This window comes from Caretta caretta, chromosome 13, assembly GCF_965140235.1.
Source record: "Caretta caretta isolate rCarCar2 chromosome 13, rCarCar1.hap1, whole genome shotgun sequence".
Taxonomy (NCBI): domain Eukaryota; kingdom Metazoa; phylum Chordata; order Testudines; family Cheloniidae; genus Caretta; species Caretta caretta.
Window position 1 is genome coordinate 31,871,652 of NC_134218.1, and position 26,302 is coordinate 31,897,953.

At 49.6% G+C, this 26,302-nt stretch overlaps 1 protein-coding gene across 3 annotated transcripts in view; it reads left to right on the forward strand.

Annotated features, from left to right (window-relative positions):
• Window positions 1-26,302, forward strand: part of LOC125622207 (fer-1-like protein 4) — a 109,457-nt gene that overhangs the window by 72,530 nt on the left and 10,625 nt on the right. The window contains exons 31-41 of one of the 3 annotated variants that reach the window (XM_048819994.2): window positions 4,668-4,799; window positions 5,473-5,521; window positions 6,198-6,304; window positions 6,689-6,820; window positions 8,486-8,596; window positions 9,182-9,309; window positions 10,559-10,729; window positions 14,669-14,823; window positions 16,199-16,377; window positions 24,540-24,625; window positions 25,414-25,512. In XM_048819994.2, the coding sequence (XP_048675951.2) occupies window positions 4,668-4,799; window positions 5,473-5,521; window positions 6,198-6,304; window positions 6,689-6,820; window positions 8,486-8,596; window positions 9,182-9,309; window positions 10,559-10,729; window positions 14,669-14,823; window positions 16,199-16,377; window positions 24,540-24,625; window positions 25,414-25,512 (1,349 nt within the window). The remainder of the gene's footprint in view (window positions 1-4,667; window positions 4,800-5,472; window positions 5,522-6,197; window positions 6,305-6,688; window positions 6,821-8,485; window positions 8,597-9,181; window positions 9,310-10,558; window positions 10,730-14,668; window positions 14,824-16,198; window positions 16,378-24,539; window positions 24,626-25,413; window positions 25,513-26,302) is intronic. The other 2 variants (XM_075118861.1, XM_075118863.1) reach the window with 2 other exon arrangements.

Consider the following 26,302-nt stretch of genomic DNA (forward strand, 5'->3'; position numbering starts at 1 on the left):
CAACATTGATATTCATCCTGCCAACAGACATTTTCTCAGATTTATGGTGGGATTGCACCATTTCCAATACAGGGTACTACCGTTTGGGGTACTCCAAACTACGCCTTCCAGTACTACCCTTCAGGATAGCTACCACCCCCAGGGTATATACCAAGGTCTTTTCAGTGGTAGCTGCTCATGTCAGAGCTTGTTTTTCCATACCTCAACAACTGGCTTCTTACCACCAGATCCCGCCAAGAGGCATACACATCAACATCTATGATGCTCCGCCTCCTTTCCTCACTGGGAGTCAGTGTAAACATCGAAAAAATCTGTGCTCACCCCCCTTTGGACTTAATCAGAGCAACCTTGAACTCTGTCACCACAAAGGCGTATTTGTCCACAGACAGGTTCCAGACTATGACCAAGATCATAGCTCACATAATGAGCAATCCTCAAGTAAAAGCCGAGACATGTCTGTCCCTACTCAGCCACATGGCCTCCTGCACCTATGTCACTCCATTTATGAGACTCCACCTTCAGTGTCTTCAAGCATGTCTATGGTCGGTGTACTCACCGATCTGCCACCCCTTGAACCTTCTGCTCAGGGTCCCTGCCAAGGTTCTGTCTTCCCTCCTATGGTGGACAAATCCTTATCACATATGAATAGGTGTCCCCTTCATTCCCTCTTCTCCGGAGAAGACTATCATTACCGACACGTCCCTCATAGGCTGGGGAGTTCATACAGGTAACAACATGACACATGGGTTAGAATGCACATTAATGTGCTGAAACTTCAGGTAGTAAGAATTGCATGTGAATTCTTTCTTCCATTCATCCGCTTTCACCATGTCCTGATAATGTCAGATAACACTACAGTTGTATTCTGCAGCAGCAAGCAAGGGGGAGCAAAATCTGCCTCCCTGTGCACAGAAGCAGTTGGCCTCAGGAACTGGTGCCTCAGCAGTCAGATCACCCTATCTGCAGCCTACCTTCTTAAGAAACAGAATGTGCTCACAGACTCCCACAGCAGACCCTTTGTGATCAGTCAGGAGTGGGAGCTCCATGGCGGGTGCTACGTGACATTTTCATGCAATGGGAAACCCCAGCCAGAGATCGATTCGCTTCTCAGACTACCACCAAGTGCATCACATACTGCCCCAGAGGAGCCCTTGGTTATCACTCCCAGGGCAATGCTCTCCTTCTCTCCTGGTAGGGCCAGCTCAGTCTGCATTCCTCCTGCTACAACTCCTGCTACCATGGGTGCTGCACAAGATCCAACAAGACAGGGTGATGGTCATCCTGATTGTCCCCTTCTCGCCCAGACTGATCTGGTTCCCCAACCTCTTGTGCATGTTGGCTCACCCACTGATTACCATTCCAACATTCCCTGAGCTCCTGACCCAGTACAATCGCACAATCAAACACCCCGATCCACAACTGCTCCACTGCAGGGCATGGTATTTGGAGTGGCATCGTCTCTAGAACATGCATGCTCCTCAGCCATGCAGGACATCCTCTCTAATAACAGAAAGGACTCTAGTAGAAAATGTTACCTAGCTAAATGGAGATGATTCTCTTCCTGGACCCAGTGAAGAGGTGTGTCACCAGACACTGCAGACATTCCCCTCATCTTAGACTATATCCTGTCTTTAAAGACATCAGGTTTATCCGTCAGCTCTCTAGGAGTCCACCTAGCAGCCAGCAGTGCATTCCATCCTCCTACTAAGGGCCACTCTGTTTTTGCACACCCACTAACCAATCGACTCTGGAAAGGCCTCCTATGAACCTTTCCGTCTTCTCAAAAGATCACAGCACAGTGGGACCTGAATCTTGTTCTCTTGGTTCTAACAAGCCCCCCTTCAAGCCTTTAGCCACTTATTCCATGTCCCTTTTATCCATGAAAGTCACCTTCCTTGTGGTCATCACTTCAGCAAGAAGGGGCGGTGAACTCAGAGCCATGATGGCAGACCCTCCATTCCCTGTGTTCCACAAAGATAGTTTCCTTACACCTACACCCCAGATTTATCCCTACAGTAGTTTCAGAGTTTCACCTTAATCAATCCATTCACTTGCCTGCTGCCCCCGGGCGCTCCCCGCAGGCGATTTACAATGGCCCAGGGCCCTAGCAACACAGCGGAGCTGAGCAGTGTCTGCCTGCTCACTCCATGTGTCTGCTGGCCCCTTCCTGCGGCCCCAGGGTGGGGCTGTGCCTCCACGTGCTGCCCCCACCCCGAGTGCCCCTGTGGCCAATGGGAAGCTGCAGTGGCAGTGCCTGGGGGCAGCAGCGTGCGGAGGCCCCCTGGTCTGCCCCACCTTGGAGCCCCAGGTAAGCTCCACACCCCCTGTCCCCCCTCCCAGAGCCTGCCCCCCCCTTCCCACCCTCCCTCCTGCCCCCGACCCCCCTCCCAGAGCCTGCACTCCCTCACAGAGCCTGCACCCCTCCCCGCTCCTCCCTCACAGAGCCTGCAACCCCACCCCCTCCTCCTGCACCCCTGCCCCAGCTCAGAGCCTGCACCCAGCACCCTAACTCCCTCCCAGAGCCTGCACCCCAATCCCCTACCCCCGACCTTCTCCCCCATCCAAACTCCCTCCCAGAGTAGGGTGACCAGATAGCAACCGTGAAGAAATGGGACGGGGGTGGGGGTAATAAGCACGTATACAAGAAAAAGTCCAAAAAACGGGACTGTCCCTATAAAAATGGGACATCTGGTCACCCTACCCCAGAGGCTTAGGCAGATGAGGGGGGCGGATTTTGGTGGGGGGGGGCAGAGTTTGGGCGGCATGAGTGACATTATTGGTCTGCTGGGAGAATTTGAGGACTAGCACTGCCCCTAAGGTAAATTGCGTTTGAGACCCCTGCTCTACATACTGATCAATCTTATACTTCTATAATCCTACAATTTAACTCTATTCAGCATACAATGATTATATATAACATAACATGGTAGTGAATCATAGACTATGAGGGTTGGAGGGGACCTTAGGAGGTCATCTAGTCCAACCCCCTGCTCAAAGCAAGACCAATCCCCAACTAAATCATCCCAGCCAGGGCTTTGTCAAGCCTGACCTTAAAAACTTCTAAGGAAGGAGATTCCACCACCTCCCGAGGTAATGCATTCCAGTGTTTCACCACCCTCCTAGTGAAAAAGTTTTTCCTAATATCCAACCTAAACCTCCCCCACTGCAACTTGAGACCATTACTCCTTGTTCTGTCATCTGCTACCACTGAGAACAGTCTAGAGCCATCCTCTTTGGAACCCCCTTTCAGGTAGTTGAAAGCAGCTATCAAATCCCCCCTCATTCTTCTCTTCTGCAGACTAAACAATCCCAGTTCCCTCAGCCTCTCCTCATAAGTCATGTGTTCCAGTCCCCTAATCATTTTTGTTGCCCTCCGCTGGACGCTTTTCAATTTTTCCACATCCTTGTAGTGTGGGGCCCAAAACTGGACACAGTACTCCAGATGAGGCCTCAACAATGTCTAATAGTGGGGAACGATCATGTCCCTCGATCTGCTGGCAATGCCCCTACTTATACAGCCCAAAATGCCGTTAGCCTTCTTGGCAACAAGGGCACACTGTTGACTCATATCCAGCTTCTCGTCCACTGTCACCCCTAGGTCCTTTTCTGCAGAACTGCTGCCTAGCCATTTGGTCCCTAGTCTGTAGTAGTGCATGGAATTCTTCCGTCCTAAGTGCTGGACTCTGCACTTGTCTTTGTTGAACCTCATCAGATTTCTTTTGGCCCAATCCTCTAATTTGTCTAACCACACAATAAATTAACAATAAACTAAAATCATTGGCTACAGGCTGCTGTCGGGGCACTTGCTCTGCCTTCCTGATTCTGTGCCCCTGTCTCAACCAAGGAGCAGGTTAGACCAGCCTGGAGGCTGCTCTAGCTTCCATCTGTTGACAATGGTCCGAAGGGGCCACCTGCCAACTGGGAATAGCTAGAGCACAGTTGTGGGTCAGAGGCTGCTGGGGACTCCCTGAGGCTAGACGTATCCCCAGCAAGGGAGTTAGGGCTGAATGCCGTCCCCACACCACGAAGGCCAGAGAAGGCCAGAGAGCCTAGTCCAAGGTGCTCTTTAGCCAGCTATCTCCTTGTGATTTGGGGTTTGTGTTTGTAAATGACTTGATCGGGAAGAGCATTACTTTCACTTAGCAGCCTTAGCTGGTGTCTGACAGAAAGGTTTTGTTGACTGAATATTTAATCTGAAAGAGTGCACTGTGGAATGAATGGTACATCCGTAAAGGGCCCGTCCTAGAAAGGTCTAATTCTCTGTCCCCCCGGTGCAGATAGCCTTCATTCATGGTCACCCTGCGCAGCACCTGGAGGGCTCTCGTGTCAAACTGGTGTACCTACTTTAATGGACTCTCTTCGGCATAGCTCCTGCCTGTTCACTGTGTGCTGTTATCCTGCACTTGCTGAGAGAGCCAGGAGCTCTGGCATCGCTAATACCTTGGATTGTCTTTCTGGTGGGAATAGTGCAGCTTTGGTAGAAATGCACAAAACCTGAGCCACAGGTAGCCATGTGTTGTTGTGGTCTTTGGGAAAGCTGAGCCCCTGGGATGGTGCGGGACAAAGCCTCTCTAATATCAGGCACCAATACAGTCCACTACATATGACTCACAGAAACCCGTGCTTTGCCCTTTCCTGATTCTCAGCCCTTTGTTATGTGTTCTTAGGCTCCTCTGAAGAAAATTCCTATCAATAAACTCATAAAGAAAGAGGATGAGTTTGAGGAGGAAAAGCCAGAGTTGGAAGAACTGGATTGGTGGTCTAAGTACTATGAGTCCTTAAAGGAAATGAGCAACCAGGTAATGGTCTGTCACTTCAGTTCCTTTGTCCCTTATTGGCATGACAGCCACAAGATCAGTGGGAATTAAATATCGCAGTACTTGTGTGGATCCAGCCCCTCAGCTCTGGCCCTGGTCTCAGCATTTCATTGCTGGTTTGCGAAGGTAGCTCCCAGCTCCGCATGCTGAGAATCCCCTACTCACCCTGTGGACACCTAGCTCAGGGCTGAGAGTTCGGCTGGGTGGCAGGGTGCCCAGGGGTTGGTGCTGCAGTGCTGAGCGAAGCGGCACCTAGGTGCCTTCTGAATTTGGCCTGAAGTGCCTATGTCACTCTTGAAAATGGGATTTGGGCTCCAAAGTCGTGTGTGTGGGGGGTTGTTTCACACGACTGGACAGTCACACTGCAGTAATGGGGATCTTACTGCTCCTTCCTAGCCATCCTCCAATCTGCCCCGAGAGAATCAGAAGTGTCTCTGAGGTTCTTTTTCTACAGCCTGTCTCGTTGCTCACTGGGCAGCTTTGGCTCATGAGCTGAACCCAGCAGCACGAAACTACCGTGCTGTGCCCCCCCCAATAGCGTTAATCAATCTAGTAATCCCGGGTAATAATGTTATCAGGGGAGGGGCCACTCTGGCATGAAATGGGTTAGGAGCATTCGCTGGCTGAGCAATGCGGTAACGTGTGTGTGTTTCAGTGCCATAGTGACGAGGAGGATGGGGACAACGACGACCCGAATGAGGCAGGTGAGTTCTTAGACCAGCCAGGCAAACACAGGTTTTGCTGGCATTTCCAAATCCTGACCTGCCGTCAGAGGCCCCTGCACACGCTGGTGCTATATTTCAGACAGCTGTTCAGTTGGAAACAGAGTACAGCCCCCAAGCTGATAGCACTGAGGGCTAGAGAGATTGATGCTGGGCAGTTTCCCTGGCTCACACAGATTGTGCCCCTCAGTCTGATAAAACAGTGCTTTTCGTCAACAGATCTCCAACTGCTTCAGAATCTTTTTGTTTGTTTTACTATACCCAAGCCCTGGCACAGACCCTCCCCTGCCCAGCCGCTGTCATCTCTCCTAGTCTTATGCCAGACACACCATTTGGACAGTAGGCAAATAGCCATTCACTCTGCTTTCTGTACCAAGTCCTCAGTGACTTTCTGTCTCCTTTGTTGCTGGCCTCTGTGCTGTGCAAATGCCCCATGTTCTTCCATGAAGTTAAATAGTGGAAATGCTTTTCAAGGGCAGTTCTTACAAGACATTGATTGTCACGTTGCACAATGATATTTTATCGTGTTTTCAAGCGACTGTTTGAAAGCAAAAGCTATTGCTGAGATTATGTCATGGAGTGACATACAAATCAGAGAGAAAAATACCTTGTTTGGAGAAGCCAGGACATTTAGCGATCTTGTTAATGCCCTTTGTAGATGGAGGGAACTTAAATGCGGACTCTATTGATGTGGAAGCGGAAAATGGAGTGATAGTGGAAGCTGAGCCAGTGCGGCCCAAAAGGAAACTCATAGCTACGCTGCAGGTGAGTCTCTGAGGGTGACTGATCTGCTCTGTCTCAGTTTATTCCCTCCTGTTCCTTCTTCCTTACAGTCCCGCCAGCTGTGACAGCACAGATCCTAAAGGGGAAAAGCGAATCAGAATGCTGACCCGCAGCCCTGCCATCTGTTCGCATGCACAGCTCCCTTTACCTTTGATGGGGATTCCACCGGAACAAAGCGCTTGGTCCGGCTCGGTGCTGAGTGCCCTCATCTCCTTTGGACACGGTCCGAAATGTCATAGAACCAGGGCGGGAATGGGCCACGTGGTCAATGGGGGAAATCACCCTAAGATCACATTAACTCTTTCCTTCCCTTTGGGGAGACTGAGCTGGAAGGAAAGAGCCTAAATAACTTGCAGTTTATTTCAGATCTACAACTCAGAGCTGGAAAATGAGTTTGATAATTTTGAAGACTGGCTGTATATCTTTCCACTTCATCGGGGGAAGGCGGATGAGGATGAGGACGGAAATGAAGATGAGAACTTTGTGGGGAAGTACAAGGTACTGTGTCATTTGAGTGCCATTCATGTTATGCGTGACAGCAATGCATGAAAGATGGGAAAGCAATTCGCAGCGTAAGAACATTTTGGAACATTTTTATCCTTTTATCCTTCACTAAGAAAAGAACTGGGACACTAAATTCCTTCATTATAGCGTGTAGTCAGGAGGAATGCCTTGTAGCATAAAGTCTCCTGCATGAGATTCTCATGGCAGATCTGCATTGTAGAAGTTTCATGCCATTCCTTGGGCACCATGGAACCGAAACAAGCAGTAGCCCCTAGGGCAGTGGTCCCCAAACTGTGGGGAAATCCCCCCTAGTGGGGCACGGTGGAACGTTCGGAGGGGCATGCAGGGGGACCAGGGCCAGCCTGCACAGGAGGTGGGGAGGGAGCGCCACATAGTTCTGCTCTGCCCCGAGCTCCAGCTCCACTCCATCTCCGTCCCCAGCCCCAGCTCCGTCCCCAGCTCATTCTGGCCCCAGCCCCAGCGCCAATCCACCCAGCTCCAGCTCCACTCCGTCCCCAGCCCCAGCTCCAATCCACCCAGGCCAGCTCTGCTGTCATTCGCCTTCAGCCCAAGCTCCTCTGCCGAGCCAGCTGGGCAGTAATGGGGGTGTGTGGGGGGGCGCAGACAGATTCCGTTACTGATGGGGGAGGGGGCGTGACAGGAGAAGTTTTGAACCGCTGCGCTACTAGGAGATGCATGAGGCTTAACCACAGACAACAGTGGCTCTGCCCACCTCTCCAGTGTCTCTGAGCTCACAAAACCGCCTCTCCCTGACATTTGGGGCCTGCCAGCTTTAGTTTAAGGTCTGTTTGAGGCAGTATTTAGCTGTGTTTAGTGCTCTGTTACTGCTGAGTGTTTATTGTCTGCCTCTGGTGAAATTTAACCTGGATCATGCCTGGATGGTGCCGCCCTAAAGATGGCTTAAATAATGTGCATCAAAGTAGTTGGAGGGGAGGGCATGGGCCTGCTCTGTTGTGTTGACACCCCAGGCTATGAATTAGCAGGTAATCCTCAGTGCTGGCCTGTGTGGACATATGTTCTGTTACCCTCCTCCCTCTGATTGTTTGTTACACTTGTGTCACTAGTCTTTAGATGGGAAGCTGTCTGGGGTAAGGACTCTGTACAGGTCTTGGCTGGCACCTCTGCATGCTACCATGACACATGATTAGTTATAATTTGTACTATTACTTTGGAAATCCTTCCTTCAGCAAAGGCCTTTTCCACTCATCCATGGTCTCCTGAAGTGTCCGCTCCCGAGACTGACTTCAGAGGAGTGATTAGGAGGTAACTGTGAATAGCCTGGCTCTCTGCCCTCCTCTGCAGGCCAGCCCCAGGTTGTCATGGGATGGGGGTAAGTTCCCTGCAGAGTAGCCTGTCTCTTAGGAAAGAAGATCAAGTCTGCTGACCTGAGTGTGTGAGAGAGGCCCTGGCTGTCTCTTTGGGAACAGAGCACGTTGTGTAGCACTATCTCGAGAAGCCAGGGGCTATCTGGCCTGGTACAGGGCACAGACACACATGTAATCTGCCAGTTTCAATTTGACAAAATTGGGGCGGTGCTACGGATCAAATCCTGGGCATTACAATTTGCTTGAAATATTTTCTGTAGAAGGGTATTGATCCCCACAATGTTGCTGTTCCTGTTCAATGTCTCCACTGCAGGGTTCATTCTTTGTTTATCCTGCTGAGGAGGCAGGTACAGAGCACAAGATCTCACAGGGTGTTCCCAGAAACAGACCCATCAAGGTGCTTGTCCGAGTTTATATTGTTAAGGTAAGTGACTGCATTGAGCCCTGGAGACCTTGTCCAGATCAGCAGCTAGAGAATCCCTGGCCATCCCACAGCCTGTATTCATGGAACCAGCAAAACTGAGACTGGAGAAGCCCTTGCTGTTGGGTCCCAACTAGTCGCTTCATTTCCAGCCAGCCGTTTGGCCCATAGCAGCATTGGTCCCCACAGGATCTTTTCTAGAGCTTTGTCCAGTTTAGAGTCAAGTGTCTGAAGTGCTGGGGTTTCCACCGTCCTCCCTAGGGAGACAATCTGCCCACTCCCGAACCTCCAAAGGGCACTGGAACTGCCGATGGGGCATTCCCCATGCTCTGCCTAGAGGCAGTACCTGGGAGATGAACTGGCAATTCTGCTCTCGCTCCCTGGCTAAGGGCTTCCGTACTGATACATGACTAGCGTGTCCTCGAGAGATTCATCTGCTGCCTGTGGCAGACAGGATCGGAGGTCTCGGTGCTCCACCTCAGAAACTCCTCAGTAGCCCTGTGCCCTTCACGTGCTCTCACTTGGCCTGGACGTCACGGCTGTGGCTGTGGATGTCAGCCCCAGCACCTCCTGTCTTGTGTATTTTAGGCAACAAACCTGGCTCCTGCAGACTCCAACGGCAAGGCAGATCCCTATGTGGTGGTAACGCTTGGGCAAGAGCAGAAGGACACAAAGGACCGCTACATCCCTAAGCAGCTCAATCCTGTGTTTGGCGAGTAAGGAGCAAGCTGTATCTTGGGTCATGTTTAATGGGAACAGCCTCTTCCCTGGTGCATCTTGGAAAGGCTGATGGCTGGGTCGCTGCACAGAGCCAACACTCTGAGCTCAGTGTGACATCGGGGCTTCTTTCTCTGTCCACTGGAGACTCTGTTACATTGGCATGTTGTGTAGCGCTATCTCGAGAAGCCAGGGTCTGTCTCACACATCAGCAGCTCTGATGGGCTCTGCCCAGGGCTTCTGTAGGTGCATGTGTCTGACTGGCCTTCCACTCATATAGGCAGAACATCTGGGGTGTTGATACAGAAGCACCCCTAAATTCCATACCTGAGATACGGGCAAAGCAGCATAGTACCTCTAGAACCTACACTCAGGAGGGAACAGAGAGCAGGGAAACCCCTTTTTCCAAGGGGAAGAAATGAGAGCCCCCGGCCTCTTCTCGAACAGCAAGAAATGGTGAGGAGAAAGGAGACCCCAGGCCCCTGGCAGCCAAAACCAGGGGAGCATTACACATCGTGACACTGCAGGAACATCTGTGCAGCAGCAGGCCCCAGCTCCTTTGTGTGTTTGTGTCTCCAGTGGGGACACTCGCTGTGTTGCTGCTGCGGACTCAGGATCATGGGATTCAGAGCTTGGCCGTGGTTTTTAGGGTCTGATCTCCAAGGGAATCCTTGGGGCAAACATTTAGAAATGGAGGGCAGAGTTCCGCACGCACAAATGTGCTCCTGGATGTGCCCCAGGTTTGCACACACAGTCAGGGTGAATGTGGTGCAGATGGCTCACTGAATTGTACCCTGGGTGGAGATCTTAGCTTGTCCAAAGCGGGGGAAAGTAACGGGAGGCCATTGTAACCCGGCAGCCTATTATATCCCATTGTCATTGAAACACAGAGCAGAGTCACTGGAATGATGTACAATGAGCTCTTTGAAGTAAAAGGACCTGCTGATCAGGGCTGCCCGGCTCCTGCTGAGGTTACAGAACCAGGAGTGTCCAGCCCTGTGTGTGGCAATGTGTTTGGAGCAGGGAATTAGACAGGAGAAGGTGCTGCCCCTTCTAGATATTTCCTTCCTGGGGAGCACCAGGCAGCTTGCTCAGGAGCTGGCGAGTTCTGTGGGGCAGGAAGACCGGAGCTTCACCAGCACTGCGCCCACAGACATGCGGTTCTGCCATCAGAGCCGGGGCAGGGAGGGAAACGTGCTTGATTTCCATCCTCTCTGCTGACTGAGTGTCTCTTTGCTTTGTATTCAGGGTTCTGGAACTGAGCATATCCTTTCCGATGGAATCCGAACTCACTATTTCAATATTTGACCATGATTTGGTTGGGTCTGATGACCTGATTGGGGAGACGAAGATTGACTTGGAGAACCGATTCTACAGCAAACACCGAGCTAACTGTGGAGTGGCCTCCCAGTATGACACGTACGTTCCAGAACACGGGGCTGGCATATATGTCTTTCTTTCATAAAATCATCCATGTTGAGGCTAGAAGGAACCCTTATGACCATTTAGCCTGATCTCCTGTATTACACTGGCCAGAGAGTTTCATCCAGGGTTTCCTGCGTCCAGCCCATCACTTCTGGATGAACTCGAGCACTCTAGTTACGTAGTATGGAGCCCTGCTGATGTTATGCTGGATGGTGCTGATGGCTGCCATCAGTCACAGACTTGGGTCATGTCTACACTAGCACTTACGTTGGCCAAACTTTTGTTGCTCAAGCGTGTGGAAAAAACTCCCCCACCCCCGCAGGCGACATAAGTTTTGCCGGCATAAGCACTCCTGCTGCTGTAAGCTGGTATGTGTAGACATGGCTGAAGTTAAAGCTTATGGGCGTGCTAGGCACCTTTTGTTCAATGTAAATGGAGGGAGCAATTAAATGCCCCCTTGTGTAGTGACAGCGGAAACAGTATAAGCCACTGCTCAAGCACTGGCAGCATGGCAAGGCCTGAGCAGAAGTTAAGTTATGTGAGCTGTGGGGTTTCCCTTGGGATTGACTGCAAATGCAGGGCCTGGGGCATTGATTGGTTGTAGCTGTGTGCATGTGTGTGGGAGAGGCAGAAAGCCAGGAGAGAGTGAGAGAAGCAGTGGTGAGTGTGGCCCTGGGAGGAAGGGCAAGCCTTGGTTCTCTGGAAAGGCAGCCTTGGTTCTTCGTCAAGTAGATGCAGCCATGTATCCCACTTAGGTGTTTGCGCGATCAGCGCACCGAAGCCAGAGAATTTTCCTAGCAGGACGTGTGGGAGGTGGCGCTCGTGCCTTGTGATCATAGTCCCTCCTCTGGCTATATGAGATGCTGCCACTTTGATCTTGCTCAGTTCCTTCTTAATGCCTGTGGCTGGCATCGAGCTCTGTGGTTCTTAACCTCACAATTCCTATCCCTTTTTGTGACCTTTAAGTTGTAGATAGCTGTATATAGTTAGTTCACAGTCCCCTAGAGTTAATATAGTTAGGGTTAGTTAAGTTTTCACCGGGATTTAAACAGTGTCCATTGTGCAGGGGAGCGATCTGTAACAACGACCCCTAAATGAGGTGCTTGCTCTGCTTCGGCGAAGTGCACGTCAAGACGTGGTATTCAGTTTGTAAATCATTCACCTAATGGACTCAGGGAGCGAGGGATCTTCATGTGAAGCAGCACCTGCTTGAAGAGGCCATGCGGCCTGCTTTGGCTCAGAGGTCGCCCTCGGGTTCAGAGCGTGTTGCCACTTCACGCTCTGGAGCTGGTGCCTCTCTCAGGAGATGGAGAAGATACTCTCCGTCGAGTGCACCGAGGAAATGGTCTCATAAGACCAGTCGAGACCACTCCAGGCCTCAGGGAGACTCTTCCTCCTCCAGGAGGAGTATGGACCAGCACGGTGTTCCTCCCGGCACATGGGATAGAGCAGGTCCTTCCAACTGCTCCCCACAACTGTGTAGTGAAGGGAGAGTCCCTGAACTGTCGGCTCCGGTTCCGGCTCTGGGGCATCCGTTGAGTCTGGTGCCAATGAGGGAGATGCAGACACCAGCTCTTGCCACGCCAACGGCATAACAGGTGGTAATGGACCTCCTCTGCCTTTCCATCCTGATTTCTCCCTTGGTCCAGGACTTTGTCAGGGCTACATCATTTATAGCTGGGTGGGCTGCTGAATGTTCTGCCCCAGGCACACTGGCCACTGCTGGGGCACCCTCCCCACCGCAGCAGAGTTTGGGTGTGGGAGGGGGCAGGGGGTTGGGGCACAGGACGAGGTGAGGCGGACTCTGGGCGGCTCTTACCTGGTGTTGTCAGACGCCACCGGTGTGGTGCTCTGCTCTGTCCAATGTTGATAACAGTCGACTGCGTGCGTGTGCTCCCTCTGTGTGCTGCCCCGGCTCTGCACAGATCGCTGACACAGCAGACCCCGAGAGAACCCCCAATGACCACAGACTCCGATAAGGTACGAAGGCACCCGACCAGGTTTATTGCCAAATGAAACACAGTCTCTAGCTCCCCGGATCAGATGTCTACAGTTCTGCTAGTACGTATGTGCTCCCTGACAATGGACACAGCTCAGTCAGTGGTGGGACACTCCATTGCCCCCTAGGCTGGACAGAGACACCGCCCCAGGGGTGCATTCTCATACACAGGTACAAACAAGTTACACGTCACTCCTGACATATCGAGGTGCAACCCCTCTACGCTGTAAGGTGCCGCCTCTCACCTTGTACATGTTGGTTCGAACAAAACAGCTCTATCCACCATATTACCCTTTTGCCCCGTCTTTAGGATGGGTCCGCCTGTCCCTTGTTATCCGTGTGGAATGTGCAAGTATCGGAGTGTTCTGGTATCATCCTGGCATATGTTTATATCTCTAGTGTCCAGGACCTTTTAGATATGTGTGTTTTTGCAACCTCCGCCCTTTCTTTGCCAGCGTCTGTGAGCAGGGCCTGCCTCTGGCTCACAGCTTAACTTTGCTTTATGTTAGCAAAGTCTTGACCATTACTTTAGCTCAGGCCTTAGGCCTCATACCGGGCCTCTGATACCAGGGTGTATGTGTCAGGGCCTCACCTTACTACACCTGGGGGGCTCCCCGGCAGTGGCGACACACGTCCCCCGCGCTCAGCTGCTAGGCGGAGGCATGGCCTGGCAGCTCTGCAGGCTGCCTTTGCCCAGAGCGCTGGCTTTGCAGCTCCCATTGTCCGGGAATGGCGGCCGGTGGGAGCTGCGGGGGCGGAGCCTGCACTTCCGCAGGCTGCCACTGAACAAAAGGGCTCTACATTTAAAAAAAAATTACAACTTTTAATGCAAATGGACTGATTAAGTGACAGAGCAAATGCAAATCAGCAGTGCAGAAGTCTGGATGTGTTCCGGGAAACTAATGCGTGTATTGGTGTGTGTGTGCAGAGACCTGCATGTTTACCAGCGAGTCTGCAGGAGAGGCTCAAACTTGAAATCTCAGGTGCTGCAACATTGGCCAACCCGAGTCTCTGAAGCGATCTCTTGAAAATTGGTACATTTTGCATGTGGCAGCCAAGAATTATTATAACATGAACTAAAAAAATACATTCATACTAACAGGTTTCAGAGGAACAGCCGTGTTAGTCTGTATTCGCAAAAAGAAAAGGAGTACTCATGCTCAAATAAATTGGTTAGTCTCTAAGGTGCCACAAGTACTCCTTTTCTTTTTACATTCATACTAGTTATTCATGATTATAGTAATGATCCATTGGCATCATTCATCATCATGATCATTCCTTAAACATTTTTGAAACTGGGGTAATTCCCAAACAAAAAATTCAGTTACATTTATATTAAGGTTCCTAAACTAATCTTTGCCCCCCACCCCTCGAAAGCCCCCACTCAGTTGTACTGGGGCAGATTTTGTCTTGCTAAGTTGTTTAGACCCTTATAAAAAGAGCCACAGAAGAATAAGATAATGATTTCAATGCAGGGAAGTTTGGAAGTTTGAACAGAACAGGTTGCCTGTGAGCTTGCTATTTCTACAAGAGAGGACAGGACTTTATCACTTTGGATAGAGCCCCACGTGTATGGACACCCTCCAGCAACTTTACATCCAGAATTTCCCAGCAAAGATCACTGCTGTCATTTCTTCTATTGCTTTTATTTGGCTAATGGGTGAAGTGAGGTGGGAGATTTCTCTTCATGGGCCTGTTACTGCCTCATTATCCGAGAGGGAGAGGTTCTTAGTCTCTTGATAAGCCAACAGCTTGCTTCATAACCTTCCCTAGGGAGCCTATAGGGAGTGCTTTCGCAGTACTCTGGCAGCCCCACCCACCTAGTGGAGAGTCTGCCAGAGGAGGCAGTTCTCACATCCCAGTAGAAATATTATCTATCATGGCTACACCAGGGAGAATCGTGTACGTTTGAACCTCCTCTCCCCTCCCCACAGAGATGGCTATAACATGTGGCGAGATGCTTTCAAGCCCACCCAGATCTTGGAGAGTTTGTGCAAGAAGAGCTCTCTCCCCTCGGCAGAGTACAGGCGGGAGGAGGTCAAAGTGAACAACAAGATCTTCAAGGTCCCTCCTGAGGCTTTCCCTGAAGGTACCGTGTGTGTCTGGGGGGAGAGTTAACTCCAGGTGTTTTCACGGGTGACCAGCTCTTGCCTTCTGTCAGGCCTTCAGCTGTGCGAGGCTCATGTCTTGGGGTGCACTCTGAGCCCCCCTTTCCTCACTGACTGGACCAACCACTCGGCCACTGTTAGCACGTTCCGAGGAGCTCCAGCAGCATGTTCAGAGCTGCACAGGCCACGCGAGACAATGTGGCCCCTGAACCAAGGCGTTCACAGTTGGAGGGCTGATTGTGAACCCCGTACTCACTTTGGTGAGCAGTCACTTATGTGAGTTTACCCACCAACTATGAGTAACTGCTCACTAACGTGAGTGGGGTTCACAACGTGACCTCAGATTAGACAGAGAATGGAGTTATACCAAGTGGCAACGTGGCCCAGACTGTGCAGTCCAAACACTAATTCCTAGCCGGTGCTTGAGCCTAGGGTGACCAGATGTCCCGATTTTATAGGGGCAGTCCTGATTTTGGGGTCTTTTTCTTATATAAGCTCCTATTACCCCCCACCCCCTGTCCCGATTTTTCACACTTGCTGCCTGGTCACCCTACTTGAGCCCCATGGACCAGCTGGCCTGCTGAGCGTCAGCCCTTCACGCAGGCCGTGTTTACTAGGTTTGGTTTGATTGTTTCTTTTAACACTCCCCCTGAGAGAGCTTTGCTTATTTTTCATTGAAGCTACAAGGGACAGTCCCTGTATGCAGCTGTTTGTGACCAGCTGTCCATCGTCGACAGGCTGACAGATCTCCTTACTGCGTTTTCTTTGTGCTTTTATTTTCCATTATCCTTCATCTCATTCAGGCTGAACCACCTGTGCCTCACGCATGCCCCAGTCTCACTTACACATGGAGGGAGGCTGGATTTAGCTGCATAGGCTGAGCTGAACATGCAGCATATGGAAAACACCACAACCCACTTATCCCAACACCACACATGCGTGTGAAATGTAGCCTCCCATGAGAACGTTCCGCTGGTCAGCGGAGATCTGGGGAGTTGAACTCCCCCCAGAGGGCAGGGACCCTGCTTTGGGAGGTTTGGTTCCCCCACTTCTCCTGTTCTGGGGGGTGGGGTAGCAGGCGCTCACTGTCATTTTCCCTTGTTTCTCTTTAGTTGGATCTTTACTCAAAAGATTTTTCCACCTCACTCTGCCTTCTTCAAAAGCAGCTCCCTGGGCCTTTTAACCACTTCTCCTCTACACAGCTCTCCCCTTCTTCTTCCCCCCATTCCGTTGTTCTGTGTAGACGTTTGGTGTGCTCGGATGCTCCCGCCTTCGCCCTTACAGCTCTCGTCATCATTGTTGATCTGGCTGGCCGCAGGTCTTTAGACCCTTCTGACTGGCTGCCTTGTGTTCTAGAGGCCTTTGTAAAAGACAAGAGAGAAATGGATGACGAGACTTGGTCAGCATATGATGAGCAGAAGGCTTTGTATGTCCTGCAGCACTGGGATGAGATGCCGGAGTATGGGTACAAACTGGTCCCGGAGCATGTGGAGGTTCGGTCCCTTTACAACGCAGAGAACCCTGGACTCGTGCAGGTGAGACTAACATTTATTCACACCAGAGTACCACTGTGCCCTAAGCCTAGAGAAGCTCTTTGGGCCGCCTGGTCACACCCTTAGCCAGAACGTGACTGTTCTTCACCATCTCCTCCCTGGGGCTTTGTCCAGTCCAGCAGGAACTGTCCCAAGCAATGGAGTTCCCACCTCTGCCCTTGGCAAACTGTTCCACACTGGACTAGATCTCATCAACAACAAAGGTTTCCTGACATTCAGCAGTTTCTCCCCCCATATCTTGCCTGTCTTGTCTACATTTTCCTTTGCTCAGATTTGTCCAGCGACTCCTAACTCCCCCTGCAGCACCATGGGCAATTCTTCACCATATCTCAGGGTCACACCCTTCAACTGTTTTGTCATTTTTCTGATAGTGAAGTGACCATCACTGAACACAGTAAATCATTGCCATCTCCTCGGAGTGCAGGGCTTTTCATCCTACGGACAGCAGCACACTGTGCTTGGAGAGCAGTGTGGTCTAGACTGTAGTGAATAGGGCACTGGACTGGGAGTCAGAAGACCTGTATTTCATTCCTGGCTCTGCCACTGATTGCTGTGTGACCTTGGGCAAGTCACTTTCCCTCTCTATGCCTCATTCTCCCAGTCTTTGCCTGTCTTGTGTCTTTATATTGCAAGCTCTTCAGGGCAGGGACATCCTGGCACAATGGGGCCTTGAGCTTGGCTGAAGCCTCTAGGCACTGCTGTAGTACAAATAATAATAAAAAACTAAGGACCCAGCGATCAGTTAATAACTTATAGATAAAGTGCAGCCACTTCTGGGGAAGAACTTGGCAGCATTTTAAAGTGAGCAACAGCACGGCTCAGTGGCTTCAAGTAAGGAGCTGAAATTAGACAGAATGTAATGTAGATAGGCATACATCATAGCTTTTAAGGCAAGAAGGAACCATTGTGCTCATTTAGTCTGACCTCCAGCATAGCACAGGTCAGAGAACCTCGGCAGGTGATTTCTGCTTGCTGTATCCAGCCCAGTAACTTGTGACTGAGCTAGAGCAGGTCATCTGGAGACAGACATCCAGTCTTGAGTTAAAGACTTCAAGTGAGAGAGAACCTGCCACATCCCTGGTAAGTTGTACCAGTGGGTAATTACCCTCACTGCTAAAACTTTTCACCTTATTTCCAGTCTGAATGGATCTAGCCTTTGGATCTTGTTCTGACTCTCTGCTAGACTGAAGAGCCCTCATCCATCTGCAGTCTTCTCCTCTCGTGGGTGTGTGTAGACACTTTTTAACATTCTCTTGGCTGAGCTGAATACCTTGATCTCTGTTAGTCTCTCGCTATATGGCAGGTTTTCCAGACCTCAAATCGTTCTTGTAGCTTTTATCTGAGTCTGCTCCAAGTTTTCAACATCCTTTTTGAAGTGTGGACACCAGAACTGTGCACTGTATTCCTGTAATGGTCTCACCAGTGCCGTTTAGAGAGGTAATATGCACCTCTCTGGCCTTACTTGATATTCCCCTGTTTATAAATCCAAGGATTAAATTCATCCTCTTAGCCACATCATTGCACAGTGAGCTCCTGTTCAGTTGGTTATCTGTAAGGACCTCTTCAGTCTCTGTTTTCCAGGATATCGTCCCTTATCTTGTTAGTGTGGCCTGCATTCTTTGTTCCTCGATGAAGGACCTTATATTGGTTGTATTAAAATTAGGTCAAGTGATTAAAAAAATTAATTGCAATTAATCACATGATTAATCACACTGTTAAACAACAATAGGATACCATTTATTTAAATATTTTCTACATTTTCAAATATATTGATTGATTTCAATAACAACATAGAATGCAAAGTGTACAGTGCTCACTTTATATTTATTTTTGATTACAAGTATTTGCACTGTAAAAAAACAAGACGTATTTTTCAATTCACCTAACACAAGTACTGTAGAGCAATCTCTTTATCATGAAAGTTGAACTTACAAATGTAGAAATATGAACAAAAAACCTGCATTCAAAAATAAAACAATGTAAAATGTTAGAGTTGACAAGTCCACTCAGTCCTACTTCTTGTTCAGCCAGTTGCTCAGACAACCAAGTTTGTTTACATTTGCAGGAGATAATGCTGCCCGCTTCTTGTTTACAATGTCACCTGAAAGTGAGAACAGGTGTTCTCATGGCACTGTGGTAGCTGGTGTTGCAAGATATTTATGTGCCAGATGCACTAAAGATTCATATGTCCCTTCATGCTTCAACCACCATTCCAGGGGACATGCGTCCATGCTGATGACGGGTTCTGCTCAATAACAGTGCAAAGCAGTGCAGACCAACGCATGTTCATTTTCATTATCTGAGTCAGATGCCACCAGCAGAAGGTTGATTTTCTTTTTTGGTGGTTTGGGTTCTATAGTTTCCACATCGGAGTGTTGTTCTTTTAAGACTTCTGAAAGCATGCTCCATACCTTGTTCCTCTCAGATTTTGGGAGTCACTTCAGATTCTTAAACCTAGGGTCAAGTGCTGTAGCTATCTTTAGAAATCTCACATTGGTACCTTCTTTGCATTTTGTGAAATCTGCAGTGAAAGTGTTCTTAAAATTAACAGCATGCGCTGGTCATCATCCGAGAATGCTGTAACATGAAATATATGGCAGAATGCTGGTAAAGCAGAGAAGGGGACATATAATTCTCCCCCAAGGAGTTCAGTCACAAATTTAATTAACGCATTATTTTTTAAACAAGTGTCATCCATATAGAAGCATGTCCTCTGGAATGGTGGGCGAAGCATGAAGGGGCATACGAATGTTTAGCATATCTGGCACGTAAATACCTTGCAATGCTGGCAACACAAGTGCCATGCAAATGCCTGTTCTCGCTTTCTGGTGACACTGTAAATAAGAAGAGGGCAGCATTATCCCTGTAAATGTAAACAAATTTGTTTGTCTGAGCTATTGGCTGATCAAGAAGTAGGACTGAGTGGACTTGTAGGCTCTGAAGTTTTACATTGTTTTGCTTTTGAGTGCAGTTATGTTACAAAAAAAGAAATCTACATTTGTAAATTGCTCTTTCACGTCAAAGAGATAACCCTACAGTACTGTATGAGGTGAACTGAAAAATACTATTTATTTTGTTTCATTTTTACAGGGCAAATATTTGTAATAAAAAATAATATGCATTTTGATTTCAGTTACAACACAGAATACAATATATATGAAAAGGTAGAAAAACATCCAAAATATTTAATAGATTTCAATGGGGAATTCTATTGATTAAGACTGTGATTAATTGTGATTAATTTTTTAAAATCGTAATTAATTTGTTTGAGTTAATTGCATGAGTTAACTGTGATTAATCAATAGCCCTAATTAAAATGCTTGCTATTTGTTTGAAGCCTGCTGACCAACCGCCCCAGACTGGTCTGTATCAGTGACCTGCCCTCTTCTCTGCGTACCGCTCCACCAGTGTTTGTGTCATCGTCCCACTGCATAAGTAACAATTGTATGTTTCCCCTTAGATAATGGATAACGATCTAGAATAGGGTTTGCCAAGATATCACATTAATTTGACGAGTCCTATTTAAAAAAAAATACACCACCGACAAATGCGGTGCGTGGTGCTAAGTACATAACTATCCTTTAGTTCCTGGTGTCAGCAGTCCCATGATTTTGCGCAGGGCTAATATCAGGCTAATCTAGGCCACCCGGTTTGACTTCTTTAAATATTGGCCCAACATCAGCTTTCTTCCTGTTCTCTGGAACATCCCCAATATCATCTGTCCAGAAGTTGAGCCACTTCTTTTAAAACTCTTGGATGCACATTGTTCAGATCTGCTGATAGAAAACAAAACAAAACATAATTGCCCCAAAGGGAACTTGTCCAGGATTCCAGGTTATCGCCCTGCTTTGCAAAAGTGTTGGGAGATCTTTATAGCAAAGAAGAAGAAAGAGCGTGAGAGGCAGTGAATCTCCTCTGTACATGTAGTCACTGCCATATGTCAGGGCTGTGGGCATGCACACATCTAGTTAGATCAGAAGTGGGCAAAATACGGCCCGCGGGCCACATCCGGCCCGCAGGACCCACTTGCCTGCGCCTTGAGCTCCTGACCTGGGAAGCTAGCCCCCAGCCCCTCCCATGCTGTTCCCCCTCCCCCACAGCCTCAGAGCCCCATGCTGCCGGCGCAATGCTCTGGGGGGCCGGGCAGCGCAGTTGCAGAGCTGCGGCCTGACCCGGTGCCCTGGGCGGCATGGCTGTAGTTCTGCCAGCCACTGGTGATCCCGGCAGCGCGGTAAGGGGGAACGGGGGGTTGGATAGAGAGCAGGGGAGTTTGAGGGTGTGGTCAGGGATGTGGATAGGGGTCAGGGTGGTCAGAAGTCCCGGGGGGGGGGCAGTCAGGAATGAGGGCGGGGGTTGGATGGGGTGAGAGGGGGCAGTCAGGGGTGGAGGGTCTGGGGTTGGTCAGGGGACAGGGAGTAGGGAGTGGTGGATGGGGCAGGAGTCCCGGGGGAGCTGTCAGCGGGTGAGAAGCAGGGGGGTCAGATAGGAGGCGGGGGCCGGGCCATGCCTGGCTGTTTGGGGAGACAGCCTCCCCTAACCGGCCCTCCATACAATTTTGGAAACCCGATGTGGCCCTCAGGCCAAAAAGTTTGCCCGCCCCTGAGTTAGATGAATTGATTCTAAGTGCAGAAGTGACCCCCAGTATAACTGAGACCGTAGGATCTCCCTGTGTTTGAACTAGAGCAGATATTTTAGAAAAACATCCACTCTTCATTTAAACGTTGCCAGTGATGGAGAATCCACCACAACTAGAGCAGAGTGAATTGGCATCTGAGTTAGCACCCACTGAAATGAGCCAGGTCATTCACCCCTCAGAACTGTTCTGTCAGGTTCTCCGCAGATGGAGCACCCCCCACCCTGTGTCACTCACATCACCTGGTGGAGGCATTCTTCGCACTCTGAACAGCTGGAGACTGACTGTTTGTAAATGACAGCTGAGACTCTAGAGAGCCTGCACCCCGGCTAGTCCCTCATGCTCCCAGAGGAGCACTCAGGGTAATGCCGGGTGCAGGAAACGAGACAGGACAGCAGAAATCGTACCTTCAAAAGGGGCAGCCGGGGGAGGTGAAGCACAAAGGGCAACACCAGGCATTAATGATGTACTGTGTGTGGCTCCATCGCTGTGTGCTGCTGAGATGCTGTCCGGGGCACGCTCCCAGCTCTCCATCTCTCCCCCAAACGCCTGGTGAGTACGGCTACGGACATCACCAGTAACAGGGCAAGAACCGGGCCTGATAATGGACCGCAACATGCTGGCAGCATAGCCAAAGCTACAGCATCGCATCCCGCAACAGGGAGCTGAGAGTCTCTCTGTACGGCATGGATGAGACCACACCGACGTTCTGCAGCTAGGCTCCTGGATCTCGCAGGCTGGCTGGATCTGTGCAGAACTTGGGTGAGAGCCCTGCAGCGAGGAGGAAGTGGTTGTGGTGACTCAGCAGGTAGCCCTCATCCTTGGCCAGGACGGATTCAATACACAGGTGTGTGGCTGGGGCGCTCAGCTCTGGATGAGCTGTACAATGGAGAGCCTTATCGTATTGAGCAAGGCCTGTCTTTCAAAGGCAGCACCTCACTTGCTGATGCTACAGAACTGCATTGGTGTATATAGATGCCAAATGGCTAGCTGGCTATCGCAGGAGGCAGGGTGGCCTAGTGGCTAGAACACTGGCCTGGAACTCAGCAAACCAGAGTTCTTTTCCTGCTTCTGGTCTTATGGGTGATCTTGGGCAAATCACGTCGCCTCCCTGGGCCTTAGTTTCCCATCTGTAAAATGGGGCTAATGATACTGATGTCCTTGGTACCGCACTTTGAGATCCTATGTAAATTCACAGTGATCATCTCATCTGATCTCCTGTTCAGCACAGGCCAGAGAACGTCCCCACAATAATTCCTAGTGCAGGGCTTTGAGAAAAACAGCCAATTCATTTCAAAATTGTCAATGATGGAGAATCCACCGTGACCCTTTGTAAATTGGTCCAATAGTTACTCACTCACTATTTAAAAATGTTCACCTTATTTCCAGTCTGAATTTGTCTAGCTTTCCATTGGATCATGTTAGACCTTTCTCTTAGACCTTTCTCTGCTAGGTTGAGAGCCCATTATTAAATATTTGGTCCCCATGGTGGTGCTTATAGACTAATCAAACCCTTACCTTAACCTTCTCTTTGTTAAGCTAAATAGATTGACCTGAGTCTCTCATGATCAGGCAGGTTTCTAATCCTTTAATCTTTCTTGTGGCTTTCTTTGAACTTTCTCCAATTTATCAACATTCTTCTTGAATTGTGAGCACCAGAATTGGACCCAATTCCAGTAGCGTTCACATCTGTGCCAAACACAGAGGTAAAATAACCTCCCTATTGCTACTGGTGATTCCCCAGTTTATACATCCCAGGATCACATCAGCTCTTTTGGTCACAACACCACAATGAGAAAAGGAGTACTTGTGGCACCTTAGAGACTAACCAATTTATTTGAGCATGAGCTTTCGTGAGCTACAGCTCACTTCATCGGATGCATACTGTGGAAACTGCAGCAGACTTTGTGTGTATATAAAGTCTGTGTGTATATAAAGTCTGCTGCAGTTTCCACGGTATGCATCCGATGAAGTGAGCTGTAGCTCACGAAAGCTCATGCTCAAATAAATTGGTTAGTCTCTAAGGTGCCACAAGTACTCCTTTTCTTTTTGCGAATACAGACTAACACGGCTGTTACTCTGAAACACCACAATGGGAGCTCTTGTTCAGCTGATTGTCCACCACGATTCCCAAATTTTTTTCAGTGTCACTGCTTCCCAGGATAGAGCCCCCCATCCTGTAAGTATGGCTGACCATCTTTGTTCCCAGATGTATACATTTACAATTAGCCCTGTTAAAACTCATATTAGATTAAATCTCAGGAAAAACTTCCTATCTGTAAGAACAGACAACAATGGAACAGATGTCTAGGGAGGTCATGGAAGCTCCTTCACTGGAGGTTTTCAAAAGGAGGCTGGAGAGCATCTGTCTTGGATGGTTTAGACACAACAAGTCCTGCATCTTGGCAGGGGGTTAGACTAGATGACCCTTGCGGGCCCTTCTAACCCATGGTTTTATGATATTGTTTGCTTGTGCCCAGTTTGCCAAGCAATCCAGAATACTCTGTATCAGTGACCTGCCCTCTTCACCATTTATCACTCCCCCAATGTTTTGTGTCATCTGCAAACTTTATCCGTGATGATTTTATGTTTTCTTCCAGGTCATTGAGAAAAATGTTAACTAACATAGGGCCAGGAACAGATTTCTGTGGGACCCTGCTACAAACACACCCACTCAATGATGATTCCCCATTTACAATTGTATTTTGAGACCTATCAGTTAGCCAGCTTTTAATCCATTTAATGTGTGCCATGTTAATTTTATATCATTCTAGTTTAATCAAAATGTCATGCAGTACCAAGTCAAGCGCCTTACAGAAGGCCATGTATGTTATGCCATCATTATTACATTTATCAACCAAACTTGTAATCTCATAAGAAAAAGATATCAAGTTAGTTTGGCAGGGTCTATTTTCCATAAACCCATGCTGATTGATTATATTACTCTCCTTTAATTCTTTATGAATCAAGTCCCATATCAACCGTTTCATAATCTTGTCCAGGATCAATATCAGACTGATGGGAAGCCAAGCCAGGGAGGGGGGGTGAGATGTTTTAGTAGAGAGCAAATTAAGGTTGCCACTGACAAGTATAAAACATCCAGTGAAGTGATGCTATTGTGAGATAGAAGAGAAATGTTCTATTTCAGTTTTACATAATAAATAACTTGTATTCAACCATTTTGTAAGGACACTGGTGAACCTCATGGTAACAATGTCCTGAGCAGACATTATTTCTTAAAATACTCCCCCGCACCCCCCGCCCCGCCATAAGGAGACATTTTAAATACAAGCAACTTCTACAATGTGGGCAGGCCGTTCCCAGCGATGGCAGGTGCTCTCTGTGTCCTGACGGGCTTGCCTTGAGGGTTGCTGTGACCCAGAAGTGTGAGGAAGGGTCAGTGGTGTTGGGAAGAGGGTTCTCTGGAGGTTAGGGAGTGGGAGAGTAAATCTGTTTGTGAATTCAGCCTTGATGAATCCTTTGAAACAGCTCAGCCCTTTCCTTTCTGCAGGGCTCCCTCCACATGTGGATTGACATGTTTCCAAACGACGTCCCAGCACCTCCCCCTGTCAATATCAAGCCACGGCTGCCAATCAGGTACAGGCCTGTAGGAGATGGGGACAGAGCCATTTCAAACCCAGTGTTTATACCGCAGCCTGGGGTCCTGCTCTGCATGACTCCCATGCAGTGTGTGCCCATGAAGGGTGTGGCTGGGTGAGAAGGGCAGTCTAACTGATCTGTCAGCCTGGGAGGCTCACACTGCTTCAGCTCTGGGACCCCGGCACATCTCCATGGCTTCCTCTCTGTGCTGGTGCAGGGGGGCTGCAGGCCTCACCTCATCCTGCTCTCCCGAGGGACTCCCTCTGTCCCCGCATGCCGTGTGGCTGAGAGGAGGGAAAGCTGCTCCTGCCTCTCACACAGACATGGCTGGGAGGAGAGGGGTCCCCTGGGTTTACGCCTGCTCCCGGCAGAGACCAAACCCCAGGCAGCAGTGTCCAAGCTGAAGCAGTACCACCGTCCACGCACAGCTCAGCACTGGTGCCTCGAAAACCCAAGGCTGGGCCATGACTTTTCTTCTTGCTGCTGTTTCTGCCAGACACGTGCTGGGCAGATTCCAGGACGCTGGAGATGTGCTTTGGTTCAGACGCTTCTTTGTACTCGAGTCTGCAAAACTGGGCCAGTGTGACATGAGAGGGGCCTTCCGCGAGGTGTCCTGGGCCCTGGCCTGAGCTGCAGAGGGCACAAGCATGGCACTAGGCTGGGTGGCCGGGCTGAGCGGGTGCTGCCGCAGGCCATTGTCCCAGGGGGGTAGTTTCGCCTGGCCCTGACAAACACTGAGCTGGAATGTGCTTCTCTAACCTGCCCTTGGCTTTCCCTTCTGGTAGTTACGAGCTACGCGTCATCATCTGGAACACAGACGACGTGGTTCTTGATGACGTTAATCCAATAACAGGAGAAACCTCCAGCGACATCTACGTGAAAAGGTGCCCGAGTTGATGGGGAATCGAATGACAGAGACAGCCGGAGGGCCAGAGAACGACTAGCTGGCCTGTCCAGTCTGACCCTGCCTGGATACTGTGCAGCACTCCCTACTGCCTGAGTCCCACAGACATCACCAGCCTCTCCTCGTATTTCACCAGCCATGGGGCCTCCACCTCCTGGGGGAGACTAACTCACTGTCGATTTAGTCTACCCATAAAGGCCTTGGCCCTGATACCAGCCCACACTTGTTCTTCAGAACATGTCAGTCCTCATCCCTATGACCCCTCAGCTCTCTGAGCCGACCCAGGCACTGTCTCCCCTTTACGTGGTATGCAGATTCTACACATCTTGGACCAGCTTACCAAAGCGTGCCATTCCTTCCCGCATTTTTTGCATCAGCAAAAAAAACTGAGCCTAGTTGTGGGCTCAGTTCCTATTATTTAGAAAACCAAGTGCCTAATTTGTCCCCATAATCAGATACTGGACCATCTAAATGGTGGGGTTTGCACCCCCAAAAAAGAGAGGTTGGAGAGAGGCCCCTTTAGAGCCCTCATAATGGTTGTGGCCCAGCATAGACCTTGCACCCCTGACATGCTCCTGTCTGCCATTCGAATCAGTTGAGCCTCGTTGGCTAAGCCCATTATTATTCTGAATAAGAGTTTGTTGCTGTGAGGTGCTGTCGAGCAGTGACTGAGCGCTACCCCTTGGCCTGGGACCCTTGCTCCACCACCTTGTGGCTTAGTGATGCTGCACTTGGGGCTGCTTTAACATGACAACTGATGTTAATTGAGC